The 15,222-nt window shown below is 41.3% G+C and overlaps 3 protein-coding genes across 3 annotated transcripts; 1 reads left to right on the top strand and 2 right to left on the bottom strand.

The window, feature by feature from the left end:
• Window positions 1-529: 529 nt before the first annotated feature.
• glt8d1 (glycosyltransferase 8 domain containing 1) lies at window positions 530-3,679 on the bottom strand. The gene is made up of 9 exons (XM_069710551.1): window positions 3,372-3,679; window positions 3,148-3,246; window positions 2,743-2,953; window positions 2,446-2,563; window positions 2,261-2,345; window positions 2,034-2,146; window positions 1,786-1,952; window positions 1,555-1,667; window positions 530-1,009 (listed from the first exon to the last, which is right to left on the bottom strand). Exons 1-9 carry the CDS (start codon window positions 3,385-3,387, stop codon window positions 825-827), a joined length of 1,107 nt encoding a protein of 368 aa, XP_069566652.1. The 5' UTR covers window positions 3,388-3,679; the 3' UTR covers window positions 530-824.
• A 366-nt stretch (window positions 3,680-4,045) lies between these two features.
• On the top strand, window positions 4,046-5,400 carry spcs1 (signal peptidase complex subunit 1). The gene is made up of 4 exons (XM_069710583.1): window positions 4,046-4,195; window positions 4,701-4,760; window positions 4,854-4,940; window positions 5,106-5,400. The coding sequence occupies exons 1-4, from the start codon at window positions 4,160-4,162 to the stop codon at window positions 5,229-5,231; spliced, it is 309 nt and encodes a 102-aa protein (XP_069566684.1). The 5' UTR covers window positions 4,046-4,159; the 3' UTR covers window positions 5,232-5,400.
• A 94-nt stretch (window positions 5,401-5,494) lies between these two features.
• On the bottom strand, window positions 5,495-14,975 carry nek4 (NIMA-related kinase 4). The gene is made up of 16 exons (XM_069710480.1): window positions 14,758-14,975; window positions 13,664-13,930; window positions 13,375-13,572; window positions 13,004-13,111; window positions 12,535-12,689; window positions 12,160-12,304; window positions 10,871-11,488; window positions 10,717-10,767; window positions 10,383-10,532; window positions 10,051-10,215; window positions 9,454-9,520; window positions 9,109-9,221; window positions 8,758-8,849; window positions 8,385-8,602; window positions 8,165-8,301; window positions 5,495-6,244 (listed from the first exon to the last, which is right to left on the bottom strand). The coding sequence occupies exons 1-16, from the start codon at window positions 14,845-14,847 to the stop codon at window positions 6,146-6,148; spliced, it is 2,673 nt and encodes an 890-aa protein (XP_069566581.1). The 5' UTR covers window positions 14,848-14,975; the 3' UTR covers window positions 5,495-6,145.
• Window positions 14,976-15,222: the final 247 nt, after the last annotated feature.

Raw genomic sequence — 15,222 nt, 5'->3', positions numbered from 1 at the left:
CAATGAAATGTAACAAGATGGTATTTTTCCACAGGAAGGACTGAATTGAGGTAAAGACGAAAGGCGTCTGCACAGTGAAGTCAAACTAAAGTGATCAGAAAGGAGTGTGTTGCTATAGTGGGGTTAAAACCGACACCATAACAGCTCCGGTAACAAGAAATCCTTTAGTATGCAAAAAAAAACAAAAAACAAAACGAAAAATTTAGCTGCTTGTAAACATACTGCACCAACTTTAGTCATAAGACAATGGAGGCATAAGTTGTACATGAATGTCTTCTTGACACATGACATCTTGTTACTGCTGATAAGGACTGATGCAAAAGACTCTTAAAGCTGGAAAAGGCAGGAGAAGAAAAAAACCAACCCCTCTGCTTTATTTGATCTTGTCTTGTAGACAGCTGTTGCCAATACACAAACAGCAACTCTTTCTCCAGCGTCTTTCGCCTTTGAATCTGAAGTCACGTGCACAATTGGAGATTGACCTAAAGCCTTTGTTACGGGTTGGATTTTCTAGAGCCAAGACGAGGTTAGTGTGGATTTTCCTACCCCAGCTTTAAGACGTAACACCTAATAGTGTTTCAGAGAAATACTGCTCTTATTTATTGGCAGGAAAACCGTATGTGAAAATCAGATCTTAATAGTTATCAAAATATTTGTTTTAAATACAAGTCAAAGCATCTCAACGGCATAAACTTGAGAGAATGTGACGGTATGTAGGACCCCACATTTGGCAAATGAGAAGGCCTTACTTCGTTCCTGAGATATATATGGCGGCATGTTCGACAGGGCTGGTCGAGAAGGTTCCTGAGATCCCTTGTGTTAGTCTAACTGTCCCCCGCGTGTCTCCGCACGGGAGTAAATTTCCCCATTGGGTCGGGAATGAACCACTTGTCCCATATATCGGAGAAGGAGGACGTTCTTCCCCAGGGCTTATAGTGTCCATTCCAGTGGAGGAGTTTGGCAGCTTTCACAAACTGGGGAGAGTAGCGGTTTCCAGCACCCGAAGTGCCTGAAAAGTTGGAATTGTTTCCATTAATGTCCTATTTTCCATCCTATTTTGCATCAAAAACATTGATATGTACTTCTGGCATTACAACTAGTGAAATACGCCACACAAACACATCATCAACTCATGTAACCTGAAAATGTGCATCCTTTACAGTTAACAGAGCTTCTTAAGTCATTTGTATTTTAAAGGTGGTGAGGTTGTAGCTCAGTTGGTAGAGTGGTTTGCACACTAATCAGAAGGTTGGTGGTTCAATCCCAGCTCCTCCTGTCCATATGCCCAAGTGTCATTGAGCAAGACACTGAACCCTAAAAAAAAATTGCTCCGGTGTGTTGTAAGTCGCTTTGGATAAAAGCGTCAGCTTAATGTAAAAAGGCACAATTAAAATGTGGAATACTGCTTTAAAAAAAAACAACTGTAAAATCTTCCTAAGCAGCAAACATTTTGGGAATCTACTACCAAGTATTGTAATTTGTAAATATGCATAAAGTAAACCTCCCAGAAAGAGATCAATGGTTCCTTCTGTCAGGAATGAAACCAGGACTTACCCAGATGTCTCACGTGCCACATTGGGTCGATGGCAGAGTGACGCCTGTAAAAAACAATGAGGAGCGGAGGAGTCGTGATACTCTCCGCAAGTGTTTTACTGTACAGATCCTCCCTGCGGAAAACCACAAACACGTAGCTTAATGCAAACAAAAACAAAAAAGTTTACTGGTTTGATAGCAGAAAAGAACAGCTACCATCCGCCCATCATTTCACCCATGTGAGTAACTCACTGTGTGTTGATCTCCATCCAGTGCTCCAGCTGCCGGGTGATGTTTTGGTTCTTCCATTCAGTCAGGTTGGCGATGATGACGCCGGGATTGAAGGAACATGTGTTGGCCCTCATCGCCAGCTTCTTAATAGCTTCCTTTTTGAAGTCCAGGAAACCTAAATAGTTATTCTGTTGAAAGAGACTTTGTTATGTAACCAAGCAACGCCATATTTTCAGCGAGAAGAGTCAGATCTTGCAAGCGATGCTCACCTGGTTTCCAGCCCCTCGAATGATGCCTTTAGCAGATGCTGAGTCACAGTCGTCTGAGAAGGCCGCTGCGTGTCCTGGTTTGACGCTGGTTTCATAAAGCTCCTGAATGTCTCCTGTGATCCAACAGAACAGACAACATAGAGTCATTAAATTTACCTCCAGAAAAAATGAAAATAGACTGAAGTTAATAACGATGTTAATTCTCTTCCTTTTTGGTGCATTCTTACCTTGTACAATGATGTCGTCATCCAAATAGATGGCTTTCTCTGCATCGGCTATGTATGCAGGCAGATAAAACCTGGCAAAAGTCAACTGAAATGGACACAATTAAAACATGTTTTGCAAGTGGTGAACCCGTAAACAGCAGCATCAAAAATGACTCAGGCACTGATAGTATATTTAGTCTGCTTACTGGTTTTGCAGCCTCAAGCCTCTGAGGATCTTTAGACATCTTCCCATTGAGGAGCTCTGGCTCGAATATAACGATCTTATATTTCATATTTTTGAGCTTGGTCTTACTCAGCCACACTCTGTAGGGAAAATTAGGCAAACGTTACTCAAACCAAATAGTATTACATTATATCTCCAAAGGAAAACTGTCAACATAGTTGTTGTTTTTTATCGAATAAAATAAAGTTTTCAGTCTGTTCATCTCACTTCAGTCACTTTTATTGCATGTAGAAAAAGAGAGCAGTTTCAGTAGTCTTACTTTAGGTGGTCGACGGTGTCATTTAAGGTCACGATGGTGAAGACAACATTGGCTTTACTGTTCTGGTAGACACTGTTCATGGCAGCCACCACAGCACCGAGTCTGTCCTCGGCAGCAGTGATGAGAACAGGGATCTCCTCTCCTTTCCTCACCGACTCCAGTGTGAGGTCTGGAGGAAGCTCAGACTCAAAGGGAAGGATCATCCCGGAATCTGGATCAAGACACATGTGGGATTTCACTCATTGCTTTCATGGTTTCATTAATATGAATTTGCCTGATGAGAAATGTGGAAAACAACAATACAATAGATACTCTTGAGTTAAAAAAAATAAATAAAAAAAAGTGCACCCCACATGTCTCCAGCACAAAGATTAAAAAAAAAAATAATAATAAATAAAAACATACCTGTGTTTTCTTTGTGCAGAAAGTCGCTGAGGTTGAGGAGATTTCGTTGAACTATGATGAGGAAGGCCACAACCAGCAGCAAAAGGATGACCACGTTTACTGAAAGCAACGATGAAGAGGCGATATCAACATGAGCAGCGGGGTCAGAGAGGAGCAGCCTTTCTCATACTTCACCAGTTTCTAGTTCTCTTTTTCATTCAGTAGTTTCATCCAAACGGACCCACCTCTCCTCAGTGTCATGATACCGCTCTCATCCGCGCTTCCCGAGCACGTCTTGTGAAAATACAAAAAGTGGCTAAAAATGTCCAAGTGAACTCCGGCGGAGTCCTCGCTTGATGCGCTGTCTGCTAATGAGGAGCACCTCGGTGAAGCCGAGCTGCAGCTGCACCGCTGCGTGGAATAAACACGCGAAGCCGTCCGCAAACTAGTGGCTGTTAACCGCGTGATGGCATGCTTCCGTTTAAAACATGTTCGTGGAGTTTAAGGAGGAACTCAGACTGGAAGCTAATTCACGTTGAAGCCAAACTGCCAACTCAACATCAACAAGTTTATACGTTATCGCAATTGCACGTACAAATAGATGTCTATAACGTGCCTGAATGCAAAAAAAAAATGACATTTTCTTGCCGTTTGCTGCTCGCAAAAAATAGCAAGACCTTAATCGTGGTGTGTATACATATTTTCAAGACTGTACATTTCGGGAATATGTTCAAATATTATGGGTAAAAGATAGCCGCTACACATTTTAACAGGCAATACTGAAGGCAGATAAAACGTTTCACCAACAAAAAACCCACATTTGAGCGTAACACGTCACTTCAGCCTTTCCCGATTGCTTTGAGCTCTGCGGACATGCGCAGTTAACACAATAGGAAGCGCGCGAGTGGGTCTTTTCCTCAATACGACGTATCTTTTTCAGACCGGAAGTTCGACTGCTTCGTTTGGACAATTTCGATTTGCTTCTCTGGAGGCAATATTTTTCATTGTATGGTTGTTCATTTCAGTCGGAAACATGCTGTCTGTGTTTAAGTCCATTCCCACGCACATGGTAAGAGATAAACGCGGTTATTTGCTCGACTGCTGCAAACTAGCCATCAGTTGTTTCATTCATGCTGTTGGGTCGCACTAAAGCTAACGTTAGCTGCTGTGGTTACACAGGTAACAGCTGCTCGGAAAAGTCACGTTTTTGTATCCTCCGCAGCCCAAACTAGCCAACAAAATGTTACCTTTAATTCAGCAAAATCACATATTTAAATACACAAATCAACGTAGATGCCAGTAAATATTAGCTGTTGCCTGAAGTCTGAAACTGGAACATATTGGGAGCTGAAACGAGGAGTTTGTTGTTGTAAATTATTAACAAGCTCGTGCTTCAGTCACTCGGACTTTACAGAACCTGTTGAAAAGATGAGATCAGTTATCACGCAAGTTTCAGTAGCTACTGATTGTGGTCAGCTGCATCCATTGCTCACACTTAACGTACACTGTGCTGACTTGGTTTAATTCATGTTGCATTCATTGATCACTTTATTCTTCTGTTTATTCTCTTACAGGATTATAAAGGTCAGAAGCTGGCTGAACAGATTTTCCAAGGAATAATACTCATCTCAGCGGTAACTAACGGAGACACGCAGAGTGGCAACACATCCCACAGGAAGCACCACCTGTAGTCGTGTGCACTGATATCATGTGTGTTTTCCTTACAGGTCATTGGATTCATATATGGCCTGATCATTGAGCAGTTTGGGTGGACGGTGTACATAGTCCTGGCAGGTTTTGCTGTATCTTGCGTGGTAAGTTTTTGTTTTTTGTGTGAAGAAATAGATGAATTCAGGTTTAACACTAGACAAATTGAGAATTAAGACACATTCCTGAGGTTGGACACCATGTTAAGACTTCTTCTCGGGGACCACAAACAGCAGCCAACATTATATAATTTTGTAATTTCTGTCCTTCAGTTGACCCTCCCTCCATGGCCGATATACAGACAGAATCCTCTGCCCTGGCAGCCAGTTGTACCGGAGAGCTGCGGGGAGCCCAACCAAAAATCCCAGGAAAGCATCAAGAAGAAGAAGCATAAATAAACCCGAACTATCCCTGTCCGGCCGTCAGTACATCTTTTTATATGGGAAAATATTTTGAGGTTTGTCTCACAATTCACATTTCATGCATTTATGAAGAAAACTTTGTTACAGTCTTGATCAGTCAATAATAAATCACTTGTGTTTCAAAAAATAAAAATGATGTACGGTCTATGCTTTATAAATGGGATGTTTCATTTCTACTCAGATTTGTTTATTTTTTGTCGCTGTCAATGAAATGTGTTTATTGTGGGTCCAAACATTATGGAAAGTGCATGTAAACAAAAAACACATTTAGGATTTATTAGAAATAATTGAAACGTTAATATCTACAATCTATCTACATTACAATATTTTGTGTGTAAGAAAATACAATCTAACAACAAAAGTGAGATTTAGTGTCTTCGATGATACAGAATAGGTAAACAATTATTGAAATTCTGGTTTGCATCATAAATAAGCGAGCACTCCACTACAGCAGGTAGAAAGACATGAAGTGCTTTAACATGACTGAACTCTTTGCATAGGCATCCAAAAAACTTTAAGGTAAATTTCACATTATGTGTTTACAATGAAATGAGATTTATAAAAACAATTTTCTTTACGCATGACTGCCTGTACAAGCTTGTGTGTGTTCCAGGACAAAAACCTGCAATCATTAATGAGAACTCGCATGCTGTCACAAGGAAGAAGGTAGAAATGTTTTGTAACCAGAGTGGCCGAACTGACAGGAAACAAATTCCTCTTCAACCGGTTTTCACTAAAGTACAAGTTTCTGCTTGAAAACTGTTTCTCCCATTGACAAAAAAAGTATTGAAAGGCAAATCTGTGAAGACGCCAGCCTCTCGTGAGCAAAGCAAGTGTTCACAAATAGTATGGCAACGCAAATGATTCTCCTCACTTATATACTGTGTCCTTTAAACCTTGAAGGCAATATCCTCAAAGAATTTCAGCTGCCTCACCATCACAGCATAAGACTGGTACTTCTCATCCCCCATCTGGTCACGAAGGCACAGCTAAAAAAAATAAATAATAATAATTACAGTGGGCCACTAAATCTCTCCTAAATTTGGAAAGTCACCAGTAGCAATGTTTGCACTAAATAAATTATTTAGTCTTAACTAACAAATACCTGTCAAGAATAAAACATTTATTTCATGTAAAGGCCAAATGAAGTTAAGAATCTCCCTCAATATCAAATAAATACCAGTGTAAAAAGAGGAGCAGTTTGTGAGCAGTGTACTTCCAACGTGTGCATTCATGAGGAGACTGCTGGTTATGTGAAGCCCCTCCCGTCGTCAGCTGATGCCATTCACCTGGTCCTTCCAGGCTATAAAAGCAGGGCCATGTGATTGACACACATCCACTCACTGCTTGCATTACTGACTACTGATTTTCAGCCTATTCTTGGTTTTGTTTTGTTTGAGCCAGGCCTCCCTTTTGTAGGCTGAAGTGGCTGATTTTAATACGAGACCAACCAGGTTGTTTTCACTTCAGTGTGGTGGAGAACGTGGGTGAAGACGATGTCTTGGGAGCATTTCCCTGGTTTCCAAAGGGTTGACAGCTTCTGGTCGCCTGTTTGGTTCTGGTGGAATCGGTGCATACGTACCCACCACCGGTATCTGTCCGAAGACTACGGTTAAAAGTAGTGAATAGATTCGGCCAAATAGCTTTGGATCTGTGGCTTTATTTTACCCTCGTTTCTGTTCTGGTACATGTATTGTTTGTGGGTTTGCAGCTTCAGAAACATGGCTAGCATTAAAAAAAAAAAAAAAAAAAAAAACTTGCTTGCTTATCATGGTGGTATCTAACTTGAAGTTATGTTTAAACTCGATATAAGAAAAGATCAAGAATTGCAGTGAGTTAGCAGTTCACCTTTAAATAGTGTTGTCAGGTATGTAACTTGGATGTTTGGTGTGGTACTTGGTGGAAGCACCACCACTCATGCTTTGACTTTGTGTGAGCTTTATTGTTGCTTGGTTTTCTCTTTGTTTTGTGTGTTGATGATGTGTTGGTTTGCTCGTGAGCCTTTTGTTTAGAGCAGGGGTGTCAAACGTGCGGGCCGCATCCGGCCCGCCGGATGACTTTGCTAAATGTGAAAATTACAGAAAGACATAAATTGCATTTCTATGAGAATATGGAGGTTTATGAGTACAAATGTTTTGTAATTTTTGTAATCGATCCAGTAATTGCTTCAAAAACAGCGTAAATGTGACGTCTGCTCCGGAGGCAGAAGCGCTCGCTGCTCGCTTTGTGGCGAGGGAATGTGCAGAGGAGAGCCCAGGCAGATAAACAGTGGGCTGATGTCTGAGTTTTTGGTCTTTATGTTTCTAGTTTATTGTAGAACGACCTTTTTAAAATAAGGTCCAAAAACCTTCACCAATGATTTAAACATAGAGAAATATTGTCGTTATGTATGCGTTATTATGCTATGATTTTACTGGTCTGGCCCACTTGAGATCAAAGTGGGCAGTATGTGGCCCCTTAACTAAAATGAGTTTGACACCTCTGGTTTAGAGAGACCTTTGGCTATGCTACTTGGTTTGGAGCTCATTTGTTAAATTCCAGTGTCTTTTGATTGGTTTCTAGAATTTTGTCAAAGCAGCGTGTGGTGGTTGGTTTTCTGGATGCTTGATTTGGTGTTGGACACTTGTGATGAGCTCTGGAGCTCCTTCTGGATGTGAGGTCTGGTAAGAGGGGTGGTTGGAAGGACAGGTCTTTGTTTTAAGTCTTGCGTGCACTCCACTTGTCACATTCTCCGAGCCAGTTTGTGACTGATTTCAACATAAATACTTGAGTCATGTTGATTAAAGTAAAATCAATCAAATAGAGTAGAAAAGTCTGTCTTTCAAAATATTTCAACCGTATTTTTGTATAAGGGTTAAATGAGGGCCAGTCCTTTGGCGGGATCGTGATGTCTGATGTGTTCTACTTGCCTCTCTTTTGGCATCATCCTCCTCCTCCATGATTTCCAGCACTCTGTTCAACAGCTTGATCCCCAGACCTTTTACCACATCTGTCCTAAGGTGCTCTATGGCTCTTCTTATCTTGGCAGGACCAGATTTGGAGCCCTCTGCAGAGACACACTTGTTAAACACAAAGAAGCTGCAGGATAGCTGACCGACTGATAACGATAGTTTAATAAAAGCATTTAACCTATTGGTATTTCACCGAGCGACAAGTTCTCTGCTTCCTCTCGCGCCTTCCCATGAAGCACCAGGGTGTCCCTGTACTTCCTGCTCAGTTTGAATTCTGGCAGCGCTGTGGAGCCAAATCTTCGACTGTCCACCTCATTCACACCGTCTCCAACATCCATTCTCAAAGTTTGAGTCATCATGTGGACTAAATCGTGCATGTCGCTGGATTCAGTCTTTCTGTAGAGAACCCATAAATAATGGATTATACAGGAAAGTTTCACATTTGATGTTAGAACTCCACAGCAGTAAGGTGATTATATTACAGATCATTTATATTTAGGTTCAGTTTTATGGTTCAATCAAGTTACTTAATTTTCCTGTTGTGCTCCCACCTTTCCCTGTAGTCTCCCTCCGAGCGCTCTGTGGAACTTGTGGACGAGCTGCACTCGTCTTCATCTGACTTATGCTCCAGCAACTTGTCCTGCTGTAACACAACACACCCCATATATGTGGCAGATGTTCTGACATGCTTTAAGTTCACTATAGCATTGACAGATTAGCCTCCAATTTACTGAACACAGGCAAGATTCACCCTTAATCACTCTTGACTAGTGAATCAGGACAGGTTCATTCTATAGAGAAGTTAAGAAATGAACAGTAAAAACAAGGCACATCCAGCCTTTTTTTTTTTTTTATACTGTATGAAATCCGACTGACTGCCACAGTGATCGGAGTGTCTGTACCTTACAGTGGGACTGAAAGTCAGACTCTGAAACAGATCCAGTAACTGCAGCACTGTTGTGTTCAGCCTTGGTGGAAGTGACGTCATACGATGCCCTTCGTACAGCACTAACACCTGGGGACAGCAGAAAAGTAATAAAAGGATCTAATTAATTTTTATAGTGCTGTAATAATAGAATATTTGAGTTCCAATGTGCACATATACATCTGTTTCCCAATGATTAAAGGCGTAACAATGTGTGTAGGAAAGTGCATTTTCTATCACTTGACTTGTTCTGTTGGTCTTTTTTGTTATAGATCCAATTTCAATAATGTGTTTTCAGTTGCTGCTGGAGCAGAGAAAGTACCTGGTTGGTTGGCAGTGTCCTGGGACTGCCTAAGCCGTCTTCTCTCTCTGGCGGTCAGAGGACGATCCTGAAAATAACACCGACCTTTATTTTCTGTGACTGATAAACTGCCTCTGCTGATTTCAGCTGGAACAGAACATTAAACCATGAACCATGAAAAATTACAACAAAAATAATGTTTTTTTGTTTTTTTACTGCTACTAAAAAAAATACTGCTGCCAGTTGATACAATTAATTAATTACAATTAATGTTAAATTAATTAATACAATAATTAATTTGCCAACAAGGTATGCGTCATATGCAGAATAGATATACAGTGAACCCTCGCTATAACGCAATTCACCTTTCACGGTCTCGCTGCTTCACGGATTTGCATCGTGCATTGAAATCACATTACGACTATATGTAACGTAGATATATTTAATGTCCAGTTCTATTTATTTCAATTGTAAAATAAAGGTTACTACTTCACGGATTTCGCCTATCACGGTTTCTATTTGGAACGCAACCCCCGCGAAAAACGAGGGTTCACTGTATTTAGAAATTCACATGGCTGGGCAATGACACGGCCAGCGTGGAGCGGGGAGCGCTGTCACCTGTGGTTGTGGTAATAATCCGTCCCCACAGTAGCTAACTGAGGTGGAGGTTGCAGTCACACCAGCTTTCTTGCTCTCCGTGTTCCTCCTGCTCCTCTTCCTCGCTTCTACAGCGACACGCTCAACAGGAGGTTGAGGTAAAGGTCGAAGAGCGGCCGCTGTGGGCTAAAATATTATAAAACAGATAATCAGTTCAGGAAAAATTGACTGTAGAGTCAGAAAAAGAACATAAACCAGTTTGTTTGGTTTTATCATAAGAATGGCAGCTGTACATTTGACATAATATGATTGCGTTCCAGTACCCATACATTAGCTCCTGTATTTGTGTTTACCTCGTCTGGATCTCCATGCGCTCTTCTTACGTGCTTCCCTCTGTGTTGCTGTGATATTGAAGGCTCTGATGAGAAGTACAGCGGTGTTTGCCATGGAGCAGTTTGACCTGGCTTACTGGCGAGAAAGGGTGATTCCTCCTGAAGCGGCTCCTGAGAAGAAACAATTACACTTTTTTTTTTTTTTTTATTGTGGCACAAATCTTCCTACAATACAAGAAAAGCTTCCTGCTCTATGTGCTGTTGGGTGTTAGCAGTTAAACATTCAATTCACGGGCTTTATTCGAGTAATGGCAGGCAAGACTTCAGAAAATGAGTATGAAATGTTAATGCTCACCAGTGATGGAGGGAGCGGCTCTAAGAGCTTTTCAGTAGATTCTAGGTTGTCCTAAAAAGAAACAAATGAACACAAAAGAATGAAAAAAAAAAATAAATAATAATCCTTCATCCAAAAACCATGGAAGTACTGCTTTGTTCCCAGAGCCACTTACTTGGATGAGGTGTTGAGTAGGAGGATGTTTTAAAAGGGTCACAGTGTCATTGTTATTGTTCACATTCACCTCCACAAGGTCTTCAATGTCTCCTTGATGTGGGTTCTGCACATCAGCTTCTTTAAGTAACTCCATGGTGTCCATTTTATCATCCATTTTATCATCCACATCAGTTATCAGTTTCTCCCCAAAGACAGAAAATGTATCCCTGGGGTCTGGTGGGGCCGGCGGCTGAATGTCTGACAACCCATTGGATGCCGTCCTCTCGTCTCCTCCCCTGCTGCAAACACCTGATACGGACCTCGGAAGGGGTTTAACGGGGGGAGGAGGGGGAGAAGGATCCGGTTTCCCTCTTCCCTTGCTGTCTTTGTTCACACTGTAAGTCACGGGTTCATTAGCTGCCCGGTGGTGTGACACAACAGACTGGGGCCCCTGCACCTGTCCCTCCATCAGGTCCTCATCCTCCTGTGGTTGGATATCAATATTAATGTTGTTGACGGTTGCTAAGGATGCTTTGAGAGCGTCAGGGGAGGATGGTTTGGGTGGTGGAGGCGTCTGCACTGCAGCGCGGTCTGTCACACTGTGTCGTGATTTATGCTGCTGTGATTTGTCTTCTTTCTAAGGATGCAGAGAAAAAACAACAACATTTGAATCAGTAACGATTCCCTAAAATGAAAATGCTGCATAGTAATCGGAAGAATCCAATGGATTGTTTTTAACATCATATAATTATAATAAATCTACACACATCTATTGAGAATACATTTAGGGAACCTGGATATAGCATCAGATATGTTATAAACATGAAAATTCGGCCTCTCAATAATGCTGAAGATCTTTGTATGGATTCTGTGTTGAAACGATCTGGAAAGCATTACAACAACGCCACGCTCCAACAACTGCTTACTGTGACCGAGTGAAGGTACTTTGAAAAAGCAAAAAGACAGTTATCTGTATTGCCATCTATTTGCTAAGCAGAGCAGCCATCTCTCACTGTAGCATTTATTACAACTAACATTGCTCGGGATTGGCCGGTTACGTTACCATCGGCGACGGAAATATCCAAGAGGTAAATAAATACTTTCTATTGAAGAGAGTTAGAAGAGTGTTGTTGTTTTTTTAATGAGCAGAATTAAGTTGGCAAAATATAATGCAATAAAAGAAACAAATTGTCTGCTTCTTCTCATACTGAAAGGGTTAAGGATTACAGTGCAACATGTATAACACAAAGTCCCTGTTTGTTATTATTACACGATTATATTAGGAAAATATCATCATCACTAACTCACCCGCTTCACGCTGGCAAGAGGTTCCGGCTGGAGATTTGGAGGCGGCCTCTCAGGTTTTGGCTGACCTGCCACCACTGATGGTGCACTGTTGCTCTTGCAGTCATCGCTGTCACCCACGGCTTTTTTCCTTGACTTGGCAGTTTTTCTGTAGTAGTAACAAGCAAAACAAATATAAGCATCTGAGAAAAGACTGGTCACTGGATTCAATGCCAGCAGCCAAAAGGAGGGAAAGAAATTAATATCTGATTGTAGAAACGGTTTCCAGTTGAAATATACAAAGAAAGAGAAGTTTAGGTAGCGTTGGTTGCTTTGCATGAAAATAATTTGAAAACGAAATGTAAAATACCAAGGCAGTTTGCTGTCGGTGACACTTACTCTTTGGTGGTCTCAAGGAACATGGCAATTTGTCGTTTTATGTAAGGCTGCCGGAGGATAAGTTTGACATCAGGCCGGTCTTCAGGTCTCTTACACAACATGCTCTTGATCAGATCTCCCAGCTGGGGATCATAGCGGCTGGGCATCTGAGGCAGCTGATGAGAAGAACAGAGGAAAGTGTTAGAAGACTGTTAAACTACTTGTTCATTACATTTCTAGAAGTTAATAAAACAACACATTGCTTTTAAAGGGCAGAAAAAATGACTTATGTTCAACCAGTCAAACAATGTTCCTGAACTTTTTTGACACATAATGACCAAAACAACCTAAGACTCAAAAAGCCATATTTACTATATGGCTTGAAAAAAATCCAAACCGTTTACTGTAAATATAATGAATTGTGTAACTAAGTACCGACTGAAAGTGAAAACCTGAACACAACAGACATATGTGAAAAATTTAAACCCACCTTTCCCTCCACAATGCGATACACCAGTGAGTTCATGTCCTTGGCATTAAAGGCATGTTTCAGTGTGGACATCTCATACACACAGCAACCCAGCGCCCATACATCTGACTAGAGAGAGCACATTGAATTATCAAGCCTGTTTTGCATTCAGTATTTAAGTGTGTCCAGGATAATGTGAGTTATAAAGGGATTTATTGTATCCTTTTTATTGAAGTATGTTAAATAGTTAGGTTTTTATACTGTTAAACAGGAGTTAAATAGTTATGGTGTAGTTTACTTTGTGCTTGTTAACTTGCTTGTGTAGTCATTTAACATTTATTTCATACCTCTTTGCCCCCTGTCTGGGATAATAGTGGAGCAATACACAATACCTTGTGGTTATAGGGTTTGTTAGAGAAGAGCTCCGGACTCATGTAGTAAGGGGTCCCTATGAGTGTGTTGGCCATGTCGTTCTGGCTCTCCAAAACTCGTGCAATGCCGAGGTCCCCAACTTTGATGATGTTGGTTTTTGTCAGGAAGATATTCTGTGTTTTAAGGTCCCGATGAAGAATGTTTCTCTCGTGCAGATACTGAAAAGCAAAATCAAACCGGTGACTTCCCATGTTTGTTGTATTATGTAAAGAAAAAGAAAAAAGGTGCCAGTATCACAATACAACGTACCTGGAGTGCCATGGCTATCTGGACAAACCACTCCACGACCTGCTTCTCGGGTAACAGCTCTCCTTTTTGCTGTTTGAGCCTGTGATAGAGGTCACCACCTTCACAGAAGCCCATCACGATGTATAGCTGACAGTCATCTCCCTCCCAGGACTCCCTGTACGTCACAATGTTCGGATGTCGCAGTTGGGACAGAAGCTGCGCCTCCTGCTCTGCGGCACGCCGCTCCCGCTTGGAGGAGGTGATTAAATTCAACTTCTTAATAACATACTGAGGGAAAAGAGAAACACACTTACTAGTGTTGAACTGGAATTAAAGAAATGCAAACACTGTGTGTCAATGAATACAAATTCAGAACTAAAAACTAAAACAAGTTTTCTAATCAGATCACTGTGAGCTGATTAGTTGCAAACTTAATTTCGTTGTATTTTTACAATGACAATAAACTGCCTTATGTCCTTATGAGTTTCACAGTAACGAGTACAATTACAGAAATACTTTTTTTATCTGATGTTAAAACAGGTTGACTGTGGCAGAGCAGGAGTTCACACATCTTATCCATATATTTCCACATGATAAAGGAGCACAAATTATGCCATGAAAACCCAGTTGTAAAAGCAATAATGTTTGGTGTTTCAAGGATGAATTTCAAACTACACAACTTTCACAAAACAATGGAGGATTAGACTATTATCATCATGATGGGCAGCAGGTAATCAAGCTATTGTGATGAAGTCCGGGATTTTTTTGGACTGAATTAGGCCTCACTCTCAAACTAAAGGATCCTTAAGGAACTAATGACAGTTTTTTGTATTGTCAAATTTCCATGTGATTAACGACAAGATTATACTGACAGAAAACTCACGTTACCCTGTATACCTCCTCATCAGTTGAGTTATTACTACTTAGTTCACTTAATTAATCTGAACTGTAAAGTCGGCTACAAGAGCGTAAACAAATCGGCGTGTTTTTCATGCTAGCTGCGCTGTAGCATGGACTGAGGGTCTCAAAAAACATTTCACATTTGGATTAAAAAGGCGACTTATCCCAGCAGTTGTGAGCCGTGTTGAAGGTTACACACACTTTTCGTTACTCACCTGTTTTCGGTCTGTTTTGTGTTTCACTAAGTGCACTTCTCCGTAGCTCCCTTTCCCAACCACCCTGATGAAAATGTAGTTATTCATCATTCTTCAAAACGCTTCATAACGCAGCCTGACACGCTCAAACGTTACACGACGCCTCCGACCAGAGCAGAGGTGTTATTTCACGTCATAGTCCAGCAGTGAAGACGAAGAAAACATACGAAATCCGTTTGGGAAAACTTTGGTGCTAGCTCAGTGCCAGCGATGAGATTTTGAAAAGGCAGGAAATCAGCAGCAGTCGATGGTTTTTCGTCACTAGGCAACTGGCCGCTCACTGCTAACGACGATGGGAGGGGCCTACTGGACCCAAAACACCGCTCCGTTTACAGCACAGCGCCACCCAGCGTCTGGAGTAAGATTCAGCCGCAGCTTTATCAGCTAGAGTTGCATAACTGGTTGGCACATAAAGTAGGTAATTCA

Source organism: Brachyistius frenatus, unplaced genomic scaffold, assembly GCF_029030835.1.
Source record: "Brachyistius frenatus isolate BFR_SWC_R1_liver_20210118 unplaced genomic scaffold, ASM2903083v1 Contig_4, whole genome shotgun sequence".
NCBI classification, from domain to species: Eukaryota; Metazoa; Chordata; class Actinopteri; family Embiotocidae; genus Brachyistius; species Brachyistius frenatus.
The sequence above is the reverse complement of the archived record's forward strand: the minus strand, read 5'-3'. Positions and strand labels throughout refer to the sequence as shown.